The sequence below is a fragment of the Myxine glutinosa genome, chromosome 1 (assembly GCF_964187855.1).
Source record: "Myxine glutinosa chromosome 1, kmMyxGlut1.1, whole genome shotgun sequence".
In the NCBI taxonomy this organism is placed as follows: Eukaryota; Metazoa; Chordata; class Myxini; order Myxiniformes; family Myxinidae; genus Myxine; species Myxine glutinosa.
Window position 1 is genome coordinate 155,426,768 of NC_136261.1, and position 20,326 is coordinate 155,447,093.

Here is a 20,326-nt window from a genome sequence, read left to right on the forward strand (position 1 = left end):
TGCGGATGAAAGTTAACTTATACCCTTGACAGAACAAACAGAGACGGACTCACACGAATGGGGAATGGAGGCAGGAATGATTGGCTGGACTGGGAGGCAGGTTCAGCTCGGACCACAAGCTGGAAGGCTTTGCAGGGCGCACAGCAAACCGGGCCTCGTCAGGCTGGGAGCGAGCAGGGTGACGTCGCGCACTTCTCTCAAGGCTTCCCCGCGCTTCTCTCGCGCACTTGTGTTAAAGGCTTCCTTCTCGCTTCTCTTCACTCCTTGCGCACTTCTGTTGAAGGCTTCCTTTTCTCTTCTCTTCCATCCTTGCGCACTTCTCTCTGAAGCTCGTCTCTTTGCAGAACTCAGAACTCATCTGCTTGGGGAGCGTCCCGCGGCGGGTTATATAGGCCCCGCCCCTCAACCTTCGCGAACCTCCTCGATCGCTCTTCCTCCGCCCTCTCAAACCAAACCCCTCGTGCTTGGTTGGTTGTTCGGGGCTGGCTCACTCCTCCCCTCTATGACGACGTGGAGACACGCCCTTCTTCTCCGAGCCTACCTCGTGGCGAATGGAGTCGCGGAGGGAACAGTTGGCAATTGCGGTTTTTGGGAATGGGAATGAAAGGGGATCTACTCTTATTTCACTTGGTGCAATGGAGTGTCATTTTAATGGAAGACAAGGCCTTACCCTGATACACATAATAAAGATATAACTATCGAACAGGGGTATTCTATGATTGGCTGACGTGTATGCTTTATGGACTAATTATGGGACGCCCTTTGACCTTTACACTACGGAGGTAGGAGGGGCCAGAATCAAGCAATATTACACAACAATTTACCATACAATACAACACAATAAAAAAAACATAATCCTCATATCCGCAACAATATATATATATATATATGTAGGCCGTCTCGATGTACGTAAGTCTGGGTAAGAGCATTTGCATGTCGCCATAAGGAGGGTGGTTTGTGCTAATTAATTATAGGGTCTGTAAGGTTAAATTCCCCTGTACGTGCTTGCCTCCTGTGATCTTCCCTCCATCTTTATTACAATTAAAAAGCCAGTAAAAAAAATCCAGTAAAATAACTATAACAAATGGACTCATTTGCACACAGAGCCGCTCGGGCCGACAGAAACAGCATTTGCCGATCAGCAAGAGAACGACATCATCTGGACATTCCCGAATGATGACTAGACTCCGCCCCCCGAGGATTCGTAATGGGGACGCCATGCACCGGCCATCGTGATTGAGTAGCGCTCGATGATTGGACAGAGTGCGACCTTAGCATGGGATTTTCGAAAGCTGGAGCAAGAAGAGAAGCGGTCTCGACATTTCGGCTCCTTGGTGCTGGCGGTTGTTGGAGGCAGTCGCAGTTTGCTCTCTCGGTCCTGGTGGTTGTTGGAGGTGGTCACTTGGTTGTTTTGCGTGGGAGGATGACGAGCGCTTGTCTGTGTGTTCCGGAGAGATCATCGGAGTCGTGTTAGCAAAGAAGGATCCTGCCTGCCTGCCTCACGCCAGCGGCTGGCTGTGGGCGCGATTCCGCGCCATCTTGTGTGTTTCCCGCGCGGTGGTTCAGGCGACAACCAGGAAGTCTTACCAGCCATTTGGGGACACAAATGAAAGTGCCGGCACTATACAAAAGGCCATTATTTATTTTCTTTTACTTTCGTTTCCCCCCTTGTTTGTATACGAGTCTGAGTGAAGACGTCTAAATTTAGGAAATAGTTTTTTACCTCAACATATTTATTGTATTTTTATTTTTTAATTAATTTTTTAATGGATATCGCCCCAGACAAGGCATACAGCCACTCGACTCCAGGTAAGGGGCTAATAGAAAGTTAGAAAAATATAACGATAAAACAGAAGAAAAATAAATAAATAAATATACAAAAATAAAAATAACAAGAAAACATCCAAGACATCCAAGAAAAGAAAACATCCAAGAAAAGGAAGTATCAGAGGTCTGGTAAAATGCGATTAAACATAAAAGATGTAGGAAGTATGAATTGACATTCCTCTTAAAGCAAAGTAAGTCGTAGGATAATGGGAAGCATGTTACAGGTAGTGAATTACAGAGCGAGACAGCACGAGGGATAAAACTATATGCATAGCCTTTCATTCTGGACTTTGTATCAGCTATAGTGTATGGGTGTGCAGAGATAGCAAACCGAGTCTTGCGTTCAAACTCGTATGGGAGGAACCAAGTTCCCCTTGCCGTTCCCAAAGGGAGCGAGTGTTTCTCGTGAATGAAATTTGATTCAACAACAATTGCCATTATGGAGTTGAACCAGTAGGAGGCACTGCAACACAGAACATGTTTTCTGACTATGCACAAGCACTCTTCTGCTGACAAGATAAGATAATGCAGGGACAGCACACTTGATTACCTTTGAGCTGTGTTGTTGGGTTCATTTATTGGCCTGACTATAAACTGACAGATTGGTTGTTTGCAAATGAGTGTTGTTGCATTAACAGTGAACAGTCCCTCAGTTGGAAGATGTGTATCCCACCGACTAGCATTAGCTGGTTCCCGTTAAAAACCCCACGCTGTCTTTCGACATAGAGTAGACGAGTTATTGCTGGCAGACTGAACAAATTACAAATTCTTGCCTTAATATAGCACACCTGCTGGAGCAGACTGGAAACTGCCAGCAAAATGCATTTCTCAAGAAACCTCATGATGAAACATTGTGTTATCAGACAGAGTTGTTCGGGTTAGGGTTAGTGCACCGGAGATCAGGTCAGGGCGTGATAAGGACTCTATGGACTGGTACCTCCATGGTGTGTGTGTGTGTGTGTGTGTGTGTGTGTGTGTGTGTGTGTGTGTGTGTGTGTGTGTGTGTGTGTGTGTGTATTGTTGTGGGGACATTTGGGTAACTGTTGTAAAATAGATTATTTATACCAATCGTACATGTTCAGCATAGGTGTGCTGTTTCTGTGTGAAAATGACAGAGCACATGTCGAAGTTTGGTCAGGAGATGATAATCGTGACCCTTCCCCACCGTAATTTGTCTCCAAGCTTCCCCATCACCCACCGTCCCCCCATTAATTATTGAAATCATTCCCTTCGTAATCTGTCTATTTCTTATGTTAAAGTAAACTGATATTAACCAGCTCCACGGACCCGGAAAATTCTCTCCGCCCAAGGAAGGCAGAAGTACTGCCTCATGATCGTACACAAAGGTACGAACCACCAAGACTGCCATAGCCATCTCAAACTGCGAACAATGGTGGTCGTGCCAAGTGGCTTAAGGGGCCAGTGGAGAACTAATTGGCATATGTATGAATGTATGGGCATTCTTACTAGGTAAGAATAGCTCATGGGTGGGGACAGTACGCAGCAGTTCAGTTAGTTGAGGAGTTAACCTAGGGGGTCGAGTTTAGGAGAGAACGGTGAATGAGTGGGTTGGGAGCAGTCAGAGGGAGAGGAGCTCAGATAGTTCGGGGTTAGCAGTTTAGGGCAAAGGAACTCTGAGAGACCACGAAGCCGGACATAGTGTTACGTGCTCCTCCCCGACCCCCTGGTCACGGTGTACCTCCGAGCCCCGAGAGGAGTCACGGCAGAAAAATGTGTTATTCTGTATGTCAAAGATCAAGGGAGAAGCCACCCCAATTGTTACTCACAAAAGTACAATCAATATGTCCTATGATGGTACCATCAGTTTTGTGATATTTAACTCACTGTGCTTCAAGTGAGTGAAACACAAACATTCCCCAATGTCTCTTATTCCCGGCTTCGAGACGAAATTGATTCACTCCCGCGATCGCCAGCCCGATGTCCAATCGAGACCAGAATCCCGTGCGGATGGCAAGTACAGTAACAGTCACACAGCCGAAACTGTACAAAGGCGCCCTCAAGGCGACTGGGAAATCCAAAGGTGCCCTACAGGCGACTGAGAGATCACACCCTCGGGTATGGACGAGTTAACCTTCAAAACGCCTCGTCACACACACGCCCCAGATCGACGTCTGAATCCGGTGAATATGGTCGAAAAGAGATGAAACCGCGAGCGAAGCACAAGTCCTGCGCAAGTCAAAATGGCCGACGACCCGCTCTTGAGACGTATCGGCCTGGCGATATTTCTCCTCGAAATCCACCGCCAAAACCCTGACATGCAGGTTGATCGGTCACAGTGATGACAACTCTGTCGCAGGGATCCCTTTCCCGGGAACCCGAAAGTTCGCTAGTGACTCTTGCTCGCCAACGTTCGCTTCAGAACCTGGAGCAACTCGGCTTTCTTGTCCGACCTCTCTCGTTCCGCCCTCTTTTTTTCCTCCTCTTCCTCTTCATCGCCGTCTGGTTCCTGTTTCATTTTAAAACATTCCTTTTACCTTTTGACAAAAATAATTGCTATTTCCCTCAAACAACAATAATAATAATACATGGAACCAGAAATGTCTCAAGTGGATGAAAGCCACCACAACGGAAGTGACGAATCCGTAACACTTCCCCCCCCCTCAAGAAAGAAAGTTTGAACATAGGGAAAACTTTCTTTGCAGGCAAAACATTTTTTTTGAATGAAGGTTAAGGGGTTGTGATCAAAAATCCAAAACAAAGCAAATCTATCGAATTTTTTTCAGGAGGCCGAACTGAGAGCCAGGTTTAATGGTGGTTGGGTGGTGAGGCCTGGAAGTATTCACTACATGGATGCCTTTAGGAATGTGGAGTTCACGGTTAATCCATGTAGGAATCTTGGCTCGGCTGCTCCGCAGCATTCAGTGCTTCAAACTCTTCCTAACTTTAATAATAATCACGGTTGGAGCACTTGTCGCTGTAGTCACGTGAATAGCGGTCTCCTTCTCGGCCACTACCCTGATAAAATCATCCCTTCGGGAGCTGCCGTAACTCTGGGAGCCTCCATAGTAATCTCGACTGCGGCCACCACCAAAACGACCATTCCCACCCCGGGAGCCATAGCCACCCCTGAAACTACCTCCAAGTTTTCCTCCTATGTAGCCCTCTCGACGCCCATGGCCTGCCTTCTCTATTATTAAGGTCCGACCATCCAAATCCTTGCCATTCAAATCCTTTTCTGCATCTTTGGCATCCTTGGTGTTTTCAAACGTGACAAAGGCAAAGCCTCTTGACTTTTGCGTCTCCCTGTCTTTTATCAGCCGCACTTCCAAGAGTGGTCCATATTGGCCGAAGACAGAGTCCAGAACAACTTCCCTTGTTTTGAAGTTCAGTCCACCCACAAAGAGCTTGCCAACATTGCCTCCATCCCTGACTTGGGTGTGCTGACACTTAGTTTTTGGGTACCTGACAAGACGTGCCGGTGCAAAAAGTGACGTCAGTACCTTCCTCTTCTCTTCAGAGCACTTCCTACCCATAGCACGAGTCGCGGCACAGGATGGAAAGATACCCGGAATCTTCTGTTCTAACTGTGCAGTGTTATTTTCCATGCTAGGCTTTTCAACAAACATCGGGTTACCAGAAACTTGACCACTGGCCAAATCATCCCTGATAACAAAAGATATCCCCTCGACAGGTAGAGTGGCTTGAAAACCTACGGTGACCGGTCCTGACACCAAATCAGACTTTAAATGGATGACATGAAGTGGAGCTTTGACACAGCCACCAACCCCCTGTAAAAGAACACTCACACCAGTTGCCGTCTTCTCTGACCATGGCAAAATGCTTTCCAGCATTAAAGATTGATGTGGTCCTGTGTCCCTCAATATCCTAACAGGTCTCTGGTTAGTCAGGTTTCCATCCAGTGACACAAACCCCTCTGAAATAAAAGGTTTGTACCCCTCTTGAGCAAGGTCATTCTGTGCTGCCGTAACTTTGGCATGGGAACCTTCACAAGGCACTGTCCTCCAAGGACGATTTCTCGCATTTGCCAATGCATTCGGAGTTTTACTAATCTGACTCCGCTCCTGATTTCTCCTTTCCAGGGCATAACATTGGGACATCAAATGTCCAGGTTTCTTGCAAAAAGCACAAGTAGGCCCGGAGGAAAAACTCGTGGTCTGCCTCGAGCCCCCCGGAAGATAAGTCTGTCTTGGAACTGTAGACTTCTGATCCCTAAGAGTCGCGGTAGCAGATCTGTCCTCATCGTCATCTCTAGGCCGCCTCCATGAATCTTCATTCTCTGCACCGGATGTACAATAACTCCCCTGGCGAACTCGGGAAGTTAGGTTTGTGGAACCCCATCCTGTGTGTCAAGGCATAGTCATCTGCCACGGTTGCTGCCTCATACAACTCTGGTACCTTCTTTTCCTCCAGATGTACTTTAATGTCCTCGTGGACACACTGTTGGAATTCCTCTACCAAGATCAATTGTCACAACAGTTTGAAGTCTTTCCCAACCCCTTTCGAATCACACCACCGATCAAACATGGTTTCCTTCATTCTGGCAAACTCCACATGGGTCTCACTCTCCCTCTTCCTGGCATTCCGAAATTTTTGCCGGTAAGCTTCAGGAACCAATTCATAGGCTTTGAGAATGGCTTTCTTCACTTCCTCATAATCTGTACATGTGTCAATCGGTAAAGCCGAAAATACATCTTGAGCTTTACCCACCAGAACACTTTGCACTGACAGAGTCCAGGACTCCACAGGCCATTTTAACATTTGAGCCACATTCTCAAAGTGTAAAAAAAACTTGGCTACCTCCTTTTCATTGAAGGGTGGATCCAGCCTCACATGTTTACCAAAATCCCAGGTGTTCTGACTAGTTGTCGAACCAGCCGGCATGGATGCTACTTCTCCCCGTTCTCTCATTAATTCCAGTTCCTTGAGTTTAATTTCCCTCTGACACTCCATGTCACGTTCCTTTAACTCCCTTTCGGCTCTCCTCTCCTCTGCTCTTTCCTTTTCTCTTCTTTCTTCGAGTTCCCTTTCGGTTCTCCTTTCCTCTACTCTTCTCTCCTAAAGTTCTCTTGCCTGTTCTGCTCTTTCCTTTTCAGCTCTCCTTTCCTCTGCTCTTTCCTCGGCTCTTCTCTCTTTAACCTTTTCTGGCTCTGCAGTTGCATCTCCATTTTCCGGAGCTCCACATTTTATTTTTCCTCGGGTAACCAATCCAAGGCTACCTCTGTCCATGTGCCCTGTCCCACCAGAGATTCTATCACCAATGTCTGCATCTCTGCTTTCTTCATATTAACTCGGACCTCCAAGTTAAAATGTCTGGCCAATATCAAGAGTTCCGATTTTTTTTAACGCTTGGAACTGTGCCTCACTAGGGGACGCCGCAAACTGTTCTGCGTCAAACACCATGGTGACTGTCAGTTAGCACCTGTTAACCTTCACACAAAAATTTCCAATTTTTTTGAAAAATTTGGGAATGTTAGAAAAATTCCAAATTTGGGAATTCTGGGAATGTTAGGGAATTCTATCCCAGACGAAGACCCAATTTCGAGCCCCCGAGTCAATTGGACGAGCCCCCAATTTCTGTTACGTGCTCCTCCCCGACCCCCTGGTCACGGTGTACCTCCGAGCCCCGAGAGGAGTCACGGCAGAAAAATGTGTTATTCTGTATGTCAAAGATCAAGGGAGAAGTCACCCCAATTGTTACTCACAAAAGTACAATCAATATGTCCTATGATGGTACCATCAGTTTTGTAATATTTAACTCACTGTGCTCCAAGTGAGTGAAACACAAACATTCCCCAATGTCTCTTATTCCCGGCTTTGTGACGAAATTGATTCGCTCCCGCGATCGCCAGCCGGATGTCCAATCGAGACCAGAATCCCGTGCGGATGGCAAGTACAGTAACAGTCACACAGCCGAAGCTGTACAAAGGCACCCTCAAGGCGGCTGGGAAATCCAAAGGTGCCCTACAGGCGACTGAGAGATCACACCCTCGGGTATGGACGAGTTAACCTTCAAAAAGCCTCGTCACACACACGCCTCAGATCGACGTCTGAATGCGGTGAATATGGTTGAAAAGAGACGAAACCGCGAGCGAAGCACAAGTCCTATGCGAGTCAAAATGGCCGACGACCCACTCTTGAGACGTAACGGCCTGGTGATATTTCTCCTCGAAATCCACCGCCAAAACCCTGACACGCAGGTTGATCGGTCACAGCGATGACAACTCTGTCGCAGGGACCCCTTTCCCGGGAACCCGAAAGTTCGCTAGTGACTCTTGCTCGCCAACGTTCGCTTCAGAACCCGGAGCAACTCGGCTTTCTTGTCCGACCTCTCTCGCTCCGCCCTCTTTTTTTCCTCCTCTTCCTCTTCATCGCCGTCTAGTTCCTGTTTCATTTTAAAACATTCCTTTTACCTTTTGACAATAATAATTGCTATTTCCCTCAAACAACAATAATAATAATACATGGAACCAGAAATGTCTCGAGTGGATGAAAGCCACCACAACGGAAGTGACGATTCCGTAACAATAGTCCACCAGACCATCTCATCCCACCCCAAGCTCCTCCGCCATATCTATCCCTACCACAGCACCGAGCCCATACATGCACCGTGTGGGGACAAGGTTTCTCTTTTGGGTCTGGCGATGTAGCCCTGTCTGAATATGTCATGTGATTGTGATAAGGTAACTGTTGATGAATGAGCAAAGGGAATTTGATGGAGGAATGGCTTGATGGTTGAGTGGGTAAAAGGCTCATTTTATTACGTCACTGGTGTGGGTTTGATTCCCATGGCTACTTAGAGTGTAGTTTTAAACTAGAACACCACTCAGTAGAGCGCATACTCCCGCCGTGGGTCAAGTTGGAATAGTACGATATCACAAAGGTTTGAGGGAGTAGTTCAGTGACAACACAAGACAAGACAACACAAGACAAGACAGACACTGCACAGATATATATTTAGAATATATAGAAGATAATGTTTTTTTAAAAACAAGGCAATTTCATTTACATTTTCGGATTCAACATTCAATTCTATATAAGTGAGTGTATTTTGAGGCATGTGTAATTTCAAATAAAATTGTAAGCCAGGTAAAACGTTCGTTTCATTCCTTAGGGATACAACATGTAAAACTGGCCCAAACGCCAAAACAAAACTCGCTCATTTTAAGTCGTACAAGCTAATGCGACCACTCATTCTTCTGGGAAGAATCCCGTGCACATGCTTGTCACACTTATAACTCACCTAAGTCTTTATAAGTTCATCAAATACTGACACCACGATTGACATTCGCTGAGGTAAATGTTGTCTTTGTTGATCTCTTCTGAGGTAAAAAAAAAAAAGAAAAAAAAAAAGGAAAAAAAAGCAGTTCTAAAGCATTATACGTATCAAACGATACATTTTATGAAACGGGGAAACCGAATACACACTTTGGTGTTTTTAAAATGACAGAATATGTCTTTATTAGGAAAAAAAACAAAAAACCTTGAAGACGACGCTGCTAACAAAATACACCGCTCTAACGCATAACCACGAGTTTAAACTACATTTACAACAAATATGAAAACTATTTTCATATCACAATGTTAAATATTGAATATATAGAAGATAATGTTAAAAAATAAATGAGCCCTATTTTCCGATGGTAAACAATCGTTCAAAAAATTCCAGGATCCGGAATAATATCCTGAGCTTCACCAAAAACTAAGCAATTTTTCCTTATCCCAAGGGCAATCATCCCACCAACTTTCATCCAAATCCGTTCAGAACTTTTCCAGATATCTTGTTCACAAACACACGAACACACACGGACACGTTTGAATGCATTACTCCCTGGCGGGAGTAATTAAACGTCCTGCCATGCCATCCAGTGACGTGACATGAAATTGTGTGCCAGTGACGTGACAATCTTATTTGCTCTGTGAGCTACCAAGCACAACTTATGGACATGGCATAATGGTGATCAATGATAATGGTGAAAGGCAATTTGATGGCGTAGTCTTCTTGTCTGTGATCTCAGCATGAAAACAAACTCCTCTTCAAAACAACAAATTAAGTGAGTGTTTGTCATGTTAATGTTGTTTCTTTTTCTGAATAAATATATAGGAATGTATGTTCCATAGCATTTAATATACCTCTTTCATCAACATTTGGTTGAACCACCTCCTTCAGAGGCCATTTTGGCCTTTTTTGGGCACCATGGTCCCCTTTTTGAAGCAATGTTTTATGGCCGGATGTCCTTCCTGCCGCCAACCCTGTTAGTCGCCTCTTGCAACACACAGAGAATTACCAGTGAACTGGTACTCAATTTGCCGACCTCGGAAGGATGACCAGGCTGAGTCAACCCCCCTGGCGTTAATTCAGTGATCGACCGGGATTCGAACCCAGGATCCTAGGATCCCAAGCCGGCACCCGAACCGCTAAGCCAACACCAGACTTTTCATCAACATTTGATTGATATTGTTGCGGACATGAGAATGTTTTTTGTTGTTGTTGTTGTTGTGTAAATTGTTGTAAAAATATCGCCCTCCTTGCTCCAGTTATGTATAAAGGTCAAAGTGCGTCCCGTAATTAGTTCATAAACACCACACGTTAGCCAATCATAGATTTCCCCCCTTGTTGACAGTTATATCCTTATTATGTGTATTAGGCTAAGGATTTGTCTTCCATTAATTTGACACTCCATTGCACTGCATTAAATAAAGTAGATCCCTCCGACATGGCATCTTCCAAGTGCCAGGTTTAGCCACTTTGCTGCATTTCATCTGCCGTCCACTTTGCTGCAATTGCCAACTGCATTTTGGGCGGTTTTCTTCATTCGCCATTGCTGCCCTTTGGCTGGGGCTAGCTCGAATCGCCCCAAAACCACCATTGGCCACGAGGCAAGGTCGGGGAAGAAGGGCGTGTCTCCACCTCGTCATAGAGGGGAGGAGTGAACCAGCCCTTGCCGACCAACCCAGAACGAGGGGTTGGCTTTAGAGGCCGGAGAGAGAACGTTTGGGGGAGGTTCGCAAAAGGGTCAAGAGTGGGGCTTATATAACCCGAGGCAGAGGCCCCCAGAGAGAGTCGAGGAGGGAGGAGATCAGAACACAGAAAGGCCTTGAAGTAGTTGGACTAAGCAAGAGAGGAAGTTGTTGGACTGGGTTGGACTAAGAAAGAGAGAGAAAGAGTCCTGGAGCTTGTGAGAGAAGGAGAGAGAACCCGTCACACCAACCCCCCACCAGCAGCGTTGGCTCCACCAGGCAGCTCCGACCCGTTACCCCGCGCACACCACAGGATCGGTGGCATCGGCGGCCGTCGAGGTCCAGCCCGACGTCCCGTGCGGGATCAAGCTCCAGCCAGCTCCGTGCCTTCCTCCCCCTCCAGCCATCCGCCTCCTGCCATTCCTGTCATCATTCCCCGCGTGAGTCTGTATTTTGTTTGTTCCGTCCTGGGTTAATTAAGACTGTAGGTAAGCTAGCATTGCACTGTGTCTCTGATTTCTTCTGTAAATTGTTTTATTATCCTTCCTTCTCCTTGGTTTCTTTGATTGTGTAAATAGTAGGAATAAATTTAGTAGCATTTCAAACCTTTTTGTCTTCTTATTCTTCTTCTTCACATCCGTGTCGCCTTTGTCTTTTCCCTATTGAATATCTGTGGCGCGATTTTGGCCAACGTTCAGGAATCGGGTTAGTCGGGGTAACTGTTAGGGCCGCGGCGCCATCCGCTCGGCAAATCAACATCCTATCCGCGGTCCGTAACAATATAATTGATTGTCCTTCTTTTCCTACTGTTAGACAGACTGTAATCTAATTACAAAGACTTGTTTTCCATTACTTGTGGGCCTGTTGGTCCATTGGAATAAATTGTCATTGGTCTTCTCGGCCTTGAAGCATACCTGGTGGTTTGTATGCAGCAGGTTGGTTGCATCATTTTTTGGGGGCTGTGACGTGGCGTTGATGCGATGCCCCCTATTACCAGTAAGCTGGTACTCATTTTGCCGAGCTCGGAAGGATGACAGGCTGAGTCAACCTCCCTGGTGTTAATTAAATGGCACGCCAGAGGTTCGAACCAGGACCCTAAGATCTTAAGCCAGCCACCTTAACCGTTAAGCCAACACCAGGCTGTGGCACACCTGCCTGCTGTAGTGCTTGATCATTAGCTTGCTTTTCACCAAGCACAGGTCCAGGGTGAGGGGGTGGGGGTGAGGATGGGACTTATACGCTTGTTATTATTATTGCCAAATTATACTAGTATTATTATAGTTGTTAATATTATTTGTATTAATTAATATATACTTTTTTGCAATGTTATAATTACTGTTGTTATTTATTACTCCCGTCAGGGAGTAATGTATTCGATCGTGTGTGTGTGTGTGTGTGTGTGTGTGTGTGTGTGTGTGTGTTCGTATGTTCATGTGTTCATGTGTTTGTGAACAAGATATCTGGAAAAGCTCTGAACGGATTTGGATGAAAGTTGGTGGGATGATTGCCCTTGGGATAAGGAAGAATTGATTAGTTTTTGGTGAAGTTCAGGATATTATTCCGGATCCATGTCGCTACTCTCTCTATAAAGGGACTCAACATCGCTGCTCCCACCCTCTGGAACTCACTACCTCACACCATCAGAGACTCCTCCTCACTCACCACATTCAAAACATCACTCAAGACCCACCTGTTCAACACTGCATTCAACATTTAACCCACAGCATTAGTTTAGCGGTTGCCGAAGACGATAAGAAGAGGCCATTTCGTTGGGTACAAAAGGTAGTTTATTGTACAGAAATCTCCAGCAACTGCTCACGAACGGAAGTCGTAACGGCTTATATAAAACAAGCACCCTCTTCGGAGGGCGTGGCTCCAACAGCCGCGCGTGCGTCACGACGACACAACTAAACGCCCGTGTGCGTGGGTTAGAACAAACCCATCGTAATGGTAACCGTCACATGCGGAGAAGTGAATAAGGTAACCGCGACATGTGCATAAGGTAACCACGACATGCGCCCCCCCCCCCCCCAGAAGGCACGCAACGGGCGTGTACGTAGTTCGCGGGTGGAACCGAGCCGGGCCGCGGGTGGAACCGAGCCGGGCCGCGGGTGGAACAGAGCCGGGCCGCGGGTGCTGAGCAGCGGTAGCAGTTGTAGATGCAGCAGTAGGAATTGCGGGAGTGGCGAGCAGCAGCATCAGCCTCGGGATCCGTCGTAGGAGCAGTAGTAGGAGTTGCGGGAGTGGTGGGCGGGGCGTGGTGGCGCCCACGAGGTGTGCAGCAGCATCACCCTCGGGATCCGCTGTAGGAGCAGTAGTAGCGAGCAACAGTACTCGGCCTGTGTGCACGGAGGCGACGAAGTAGCAGTACTCGGCCTGTGTGCGCGAAGGCGACGGGCAGCAGTACTCGGCCTGTGTGTGCGGAGGCGACGAGCAGCGGTGCTCGGCCTGTGTGCGCGAAGGCGACGAAGTAGCCATGCCCGGCCTGTGAGCGCGGAGGCGACGAAGTAGCAGTACTCGGCCTGTGTGCGCGAAGGCGATGAAGTAGCCGTGCCGCCAACGCCCCGTAACGGCGTCCTTCGGAGGGTCCCGGAGCAGGTTCGCCCCTCCAGTGTGGAAGAAATTGCGGTCGCAATCCTGCCGTGTTCATTTGGCCCCCGAATACGTTCGGGGGCAACGGGGTCACCAGTTTAGCGGTTGCCGAAGACGATAAGAAGAGGCCATTTCGTTGGGTACAAAAGGTAGTTTATTGTACAGAAATCTCCAGCAACTGCTCACGGACGGAAGTCGTAACGGCTTATATAAAACAAGCACCCTCTTCGGAGGGCGTGGCTCCAACAGCCGCGCGTGCGTCACGACGACACAACCAAACGCCCGTGTGCGTGGGTTAGAACAAACCCATCGTAATGGTAACCGTCACATGCGGATAAGTGAATAAGGTAACCGCGACATGTGCATAAGGTAACCACTACAATATACTTTTTTGCAATGTTATAATTACTGTTGTTATTTATTACTCCCGCCAGGGAGTAATGTATTCCATCGTGTCCGTGTGTGTGTGTGTGTGTGTGTGTGTGTGTGTGTGTGTGTTCGTATGTTCATGTGTTCATGTGTTTGTGAACAAGATATCTGGAAAAGTTCTGAACGGATTTGGATGAAAGTTGGTGGGATGATTGCCCTTGGGATAAGGAAGAATTGATTAGTTTTTGGTGAAGTTCAGGATATTATTCCGGATCCAGGAATTTTTTGAAGGATTGTTTACCATTGGAAGATAGGGCTCATTTTTTTAAACATTATCTTCTATACATTCTATATTTAACATTGTGATATGAAAATAGTTTTCATATTTGTTGTAAATGTAGTTTAAAGTCGTGGTTATGCGTTAGAGCGGTGTATTTTGTTAGCACCGTCGTCTTCAAGGTTCTTTTTTTCTAATAAAGACATAATCTGTCATTTTAGAAACACCAAAGTGTGTATTCGGTTTCCCCGTTTCATAAAATGTATCGTTTGATGCGTATAATGCTTTAAAACTGTTTTTTTCTTTTCTTTTTTTTTTCTTTTTTTTCCTTTTTTTGTTTACATCAGAAGAGATTTTAGGGGTCGCCAGTTTAGGAGTCGTGCAGCCCCCCGAATCCGTTCGGGGGTAGTCGAGGTCACCAGTTTAGGAGTCGTGGACGGCGAGAGAACGAGGCCATTTGGTTGAGTTCAAAGCTTGTTTATTCGTACAGAACCCGGCACACTCTGTAAAGCCCGTTTATCGGGTAGCAGTATATATACAATCAAACGCGGCAAGAGTGGGCGTGCCGGGCGGCCTGGGCAAGCCCGGGAAAGGCAAGTCTGGACATGCCCGGGAAAGGCGAGACTGGGCGTCTCCGGGCGAGCCCGGGAATGGCGAGTCCGGACATGCCCGGGAAAGGCGAGACTGAGCGTCTCCGGGCGGTCTGGGCGAGCCCGGGAAAGGCGAGTCCGGACATGCCCGGGAAAGGCGAGACTGAGCGTCTCCGGGCGGTCTGGGCGAGCCCGGCACAGCGATCGCTCCGTGGTTGCATCCCCGGCAGGTGCAAGGCGATTGTGTATAACCAGCGGTAACCGCTACAAGATCAACATTTACCTCAGTGAATGTCAATCGCGGTGTCAGTATTTGATGAACTTATAAATACTTAGGTGAGCTATAAGTGTGACAAGCATGTGCACGGGATTCTTCCCAGAAGAATGAGTGGTCGCATTAGCTTGTACGACTTAAAATGAGCGAGTTTTGTTTTGACGTTTGGGCCAGTTTTACATGTTGTATCCCTAAGGAAGGAAACGAACGTTTTGCCTGGCTTACAATTTTATTTGAAGTTACACATGCCTCAAAATACACTCACTTATATAGAATTGAACGCTGAATCCGAAAATGCAAGTGAAATTGCCTTGTTTTTTTTTTAAACATTATCTTCTATATTGTAGTGGTTACCTTATGCACATGTCGCGGTTACCTTATTCACTTATCCGCTTGTGACGGTTACCATTACGATGGGTTTGTTCTAACCCACGCACACGGGCGTTTGGTTGTGTCGTCGTGACGCACGCGCGGCTGTTGGAGCCACGCCCTCCGAAGAGGGTGCTTGTTTTATATAAGCCGTTACGACTTCCATTCGTTAGCAGTTGCTGGAGATTTCTGTACAATAAACTACCTTTTGTACCCAACGAAATGGCCTCTTCTTATCGTCTTCGGCAACCGCTAAACTGGTGACCCCGTTGCCCCCGAACGTATTCGGGGGCCACATGAACACGGCAGGATTGCGACCGCAATTTCTTTCACAAGACCTAAACTCGAACTGCCAGAGTTTTAGCAACGACGAGCGGCTATGTGGTTCGCGCATCGCGCTCGGTTCCTCCTCTACGACTGGAGGGGCGAACCAGCTCCGGGACCCTCCGAAGGACGCCGTTACGGGGCGTTGGCGGCACGGCTACTTCGTCGCCTTCGCGCACACAGGCCGAGTACTGCTACTTCGTTTTCTCCGCGCACACAGGCCGGGCACGGCTACTTCGTCGCCTTCGCGCACACAGGCCGAGCACCGCTGCTCGTCGCCTCCGCGCACACAGGCCGAGTACTGCTGCCCGTTGCCTTCGCGCACACAGGCCGAGTACTGCTACTTCGTCGCCTCCGTGCACACAGGCCGAGTACTGCTGCTCGCCACTCCTACTACTGCTCCTACGGCGGGTCCCGAGGCTGATGCTGCTGCACACCTCGTGGGCGCCGCCACGCCCCGCCCACCACTCCCGCAACTCATACTACTGCTCCTACGACGGATCCCGAGGCTGATGCTGCTGCTCGCCACTCCCGCAATTCCTACTGCTGCACCTACAACTGCTACCGCTGCTCAGCACCCGCGGCCCGGCTCTATTCCACCCGCTGCCCGGCTCTGTTCCACCCACGGCCCGGCTCTGTTCCACCCGCGGCCCGGCTCGGTTCCACCCGCGAACTACGTACACGCCCGTGGCGTGCCTTCTGGGGGGGGGCACATGTAGTGGTTACCTTATGCACATGTCGCGGTTACCTTATTCACTTATCCGCATGTGACGGTTACCATTACGATGGGTTTGTTCTAACCCACGCACACGGGCGTTTGGTTGTGTCGTCGTGACGCACGCGCGGCTGTTGGAGGCACGCCCTCCGAAGAGGGTTCTTGGTTTTATATAAGCCGTTACGACTTCCGTTCGTTAGCAGTTGCTGGAGATTTCTGTACAATAAACTACCTTTTGTACCCAACGAAATGGCCTCTTCTTATCGTCTTCGGCAACCGCTAAAATATATTCTAAATATATATCTGTGCAGTGTCTGTCTTGTGCTGTCCTGTCTTGTGTTGTCACTGAACTACTCCCTCAAACTTTTGTGAAATCGTACTATTCCAACTTGACCCACGGCGGGAGTATGCGCCCTACTGAGTGGCGTTCTAGTTTTGTAATTAGAATGCCATGTTGTAGGAAGGACTTATTAAGCTGCTCTATTCAAGTTAACATGGCGTTCGTTTAAAACATGGGAGCTCTTCCTGATTATTTGTAGTTAATTACAGAATCAACTCAGGGGATCAAAACGATCATTTTGGTTCATCACATTTCACATAAGAAAGCTCAAGTTGAACTCCACAAAGAACAACACACACACACACACACACACACACACACACACACACACACACACACACACACACACACACACACACACACACACACACACACACACACACACACACACACACACACACACACACACACACACACACACACACCTCGTCCATTTATCACAGATAAATGTTATCAGTTATTTAAGAGATGAATGGAACTGAATTGGTTTAAGAAGCCAAGTAACTTTAAGGAGAGAAAAAACTCTTACAACTCAGCTTAAATAAACATTTAGAGAAAACAAGCAAGTGGGAATGTTTTTCACAATTTTCCAACCCTTCCTTCTTCCCCCTTTTGCAGCATATGTGTACACCATCAAACACCCCTGCAACACCACCTAACTTCCCAGATGCTCTGCTTATGTTTTCCAAGCTCCATGCAAATGATAGTGGAGCCAGCAGCTCGTCTGCAAATCAAACTCCCATCCAGTCGACACAGTCAGGTCCTTTAACCTCCCTCTGGGTGTCATCGACATCATCTGCATCTCCAACAACCTGGTCTCGTGCTGCTCCTCAGGGAAGCCATTTTACCTTGGGAGGAAGGACGTGATGAGGACTCCATTGGACTGGCAGCGGAGCTTACATGTTGATCGTATGCTAAGCTGAATGTTGATTTGATGGAGTGTGTGGGACACTTGTGCAAAGAACCAGGGTGATCTGTAAGTCAGGAAGTTTAAACTATTATAATATAGATGCTCAGCTTGCTCTAATTTGTCACAAAGACAAAGGCTCAGGCCTACAATTTTAGCAACAGTTACCTTCATCAGGGGAGGCCTGATCCTTTATTTGTGACAAATTGCAGTTGAGGATCCTTTGCATTATCATCGATACAAATGACAGCTAATTATTGGCTGATTTGTTTGTTAGGAAAACGTCATGAGAAACTTGTAGAACGTATATCAGAGGTGAGTATAAGGCATCATTACATTGAGGTTGAATATCTTCAAACACACAAATTTGGAAAACCTCATGCATGCATTTTATAGCTGATGAAAAGTATGCCAACAATGGTCACCTAATGATTCATATTTTATGAAGGTGCGTATAGTTTTATAGTTTGTAGTGAGTTTTCTTACCAAGACATCACCTCCGCTCTCCAAATCCATGTCCTATATGAGGTCTATAATTAATTATATTACCTCTGGGTTTGTGTGTACCTGAAACAAGTATATACTTAAATCTCATTTTTAAAATTTCACCAACTCCAATAAATGGATAAATTGTGGGTAGTGTGAATAGCTCTTCCTTAATTATATAATTATAATTCAGCCATTATATTTTTCTTTCAAAGGGGGTCATTTTCATATTCTGTTGACAAAATGGCAAAACTATAACAGCGACCACCATTTTCGTTCAATTATCTCATACATTCCTCTTCCGTTCATCCTTACTTATCCGACCTCAACATTCTTTCCAACTTCCATTCTCTTCTTTTAATTACCTTTTGCTCATTTGAACTCTCACCCCTCTTTTGCCACCTCCATATAAATTATATATATTAAAAAATAAAACAAAATAAATATATATATATATATATATATATATATATATATATATATATATATATATATATATATATATATATATATATATATACAGTATATATATATATATATATATATATATATATATATATATATATATATATAAATATGTTTATAATATATTTATTTATTTATTTACATAGATATACAGGGTGAGTCAAAAGCCCGATTTCTGTTTATATATATATATATTTCTGTAGATATAATGTACAGTCACGTGAAAAAGTAAGTACACCCCATGTAAAGTTTTGACTTTTTCAACATATTTCAACATACAGCTATTTGATCTTCATTTCAACAATATTGATAGATAAACGTGATATAATATAACAAATATCATGAAACATTTACATTTTGTAGTCCATTGTATAATTTAAATAAACATAAATGCAAATTTCGCATGTGGAAAAAGTAAGTACACCCCTACATTTATCACTACTTCAAATACCTAAAATTAGAATCAGGTGCACCAGCTCAGGTGCAAATGATTAGAACATCGTTAGGCAGGATCTTGGAGGAACCTGTCTTATTTAAACCTCAGACATTTAGTTTGGTTTGGTCTTTGTTGTTGAAGTGTGCGGCATCACCATGCCTAGATCAAAAGAGCTCTCTGAGGCCTTCAGAAAGAAAGTTATAGATGCCTACGAGTCTGGGAAGGGATTTAAAAAGATCTCCAAACAATTTGAAATCAATCATTCGACTGTCCGGAAGATCATCGACAAGTGGAGAAGATTCCAAACAACTGCGAACTTGTTCAGGCCAGGCCGCCCCAGCAAGTTCAGCCCGAGAGCAGACTGCAAGATGCTAAAATAAGTATCTAAGAACCCCAGAATGTCATCACAGGACCTACAGGTAGCTCTTGCCACTGTTGATGTCAAAGTGCACGAGTCTACCATTAGAAAGAGGCTGCACAAATTTGATCTACATGGGAGGTGTGCCAGGAGGAAACCTTTGCTGTCCAGAAAGAACATCAGGGCAAGACGAAAGTTTGCCAATGAACACCTAGGCAAAGACCAGCACTTCTGGAACAATGTGGTCTGGACAGATGAGTCAAAGGTATCGCTATTTGGCCACAGTACCAGAAGACATGTTTGGCGAAAACCAAAGACAGCATTTGACCACAAGAACCTGATACCAACTGTAAAGCATGGTGGTGGAAATATTATGGTTTGGGGCAGCTTTGCTGCATCAGGGCCTGCGCAGCTCACCATCATAGAATCCACTATGAATTCTTCATTGTACCAGAGGGTGCTTGAGGATAATGTGAGGCCATCTGTCGGAAAGTTGAAGCTCAACCGAAGGTGGACCTTGCAACATGACAATGACCCTAAACATACCAGTAAATCCACCATGGAATGGCTGAAAAGAAAGAAATGGAGGGTTCTGGAATGGCCAAGTCAAAGTCCGGATCTAAATCCCATCGAGATGTTGTGGGGGGATTTGAAACGAGCTGTGCATGCAAGAAACCCCTCAAACATCGCACAGCTGAAAGAATTCTGCATGGAGGAGTGGGCAAAAATTTCTCCCAGTCGATGCCAGAGACTGGTAGACAGTTATAAGAAACACCTACTTGAGGTTGTTTCTGCCAATCGGGCAATACCACCTATTAGAGCCAAGGGTGTACTTACTTTTTCCACATGCGAAATTTGCATTTATGTTTATTTAAATTATACAATGGACGACAAAATGTAAATGTTTCATGATATTTGTTATATTATATCACCTTTATCTATCAATATTGTTGAAATGAATATCAAATAGCTGTATGCTGAAATATGTTGAAAAAGTCACAACTTTACATGGGGTGTACTTACTTTTTCACGTGACTGTATATATATTATATATATT

The 20,326-nt window shown here is 45.9% G+C and overlaps 1 protein-coding gene across 1 annotated transcript in view; it reads left to right on the forward strand.

Moving 5' to 3' along the window:
* Positions 1 to 18,440, forward strand: part of LOC144892424 (UBA-like domain-containing protein 2) — a 28,764-nt gene extending 10,324 nt beyond the window's left edge. Inside the window, exon 3 of the mRNA XM_078779103.1 lies at positions 17,236 to 18,440. Within this exon, the coding sequence (XP_078635229.1) occupies positions 17,236 to 17,484 (249 nt within the window). The 3' untranslated portion in view covers positions 17,485 to 18,440. The remainder of the gene's footprint in view (positions 1 to 17,235) is intronic.
* The last annotated feature ends 1,886 nt before the right edge of the window (positions 18,441 to 20,326 follow it).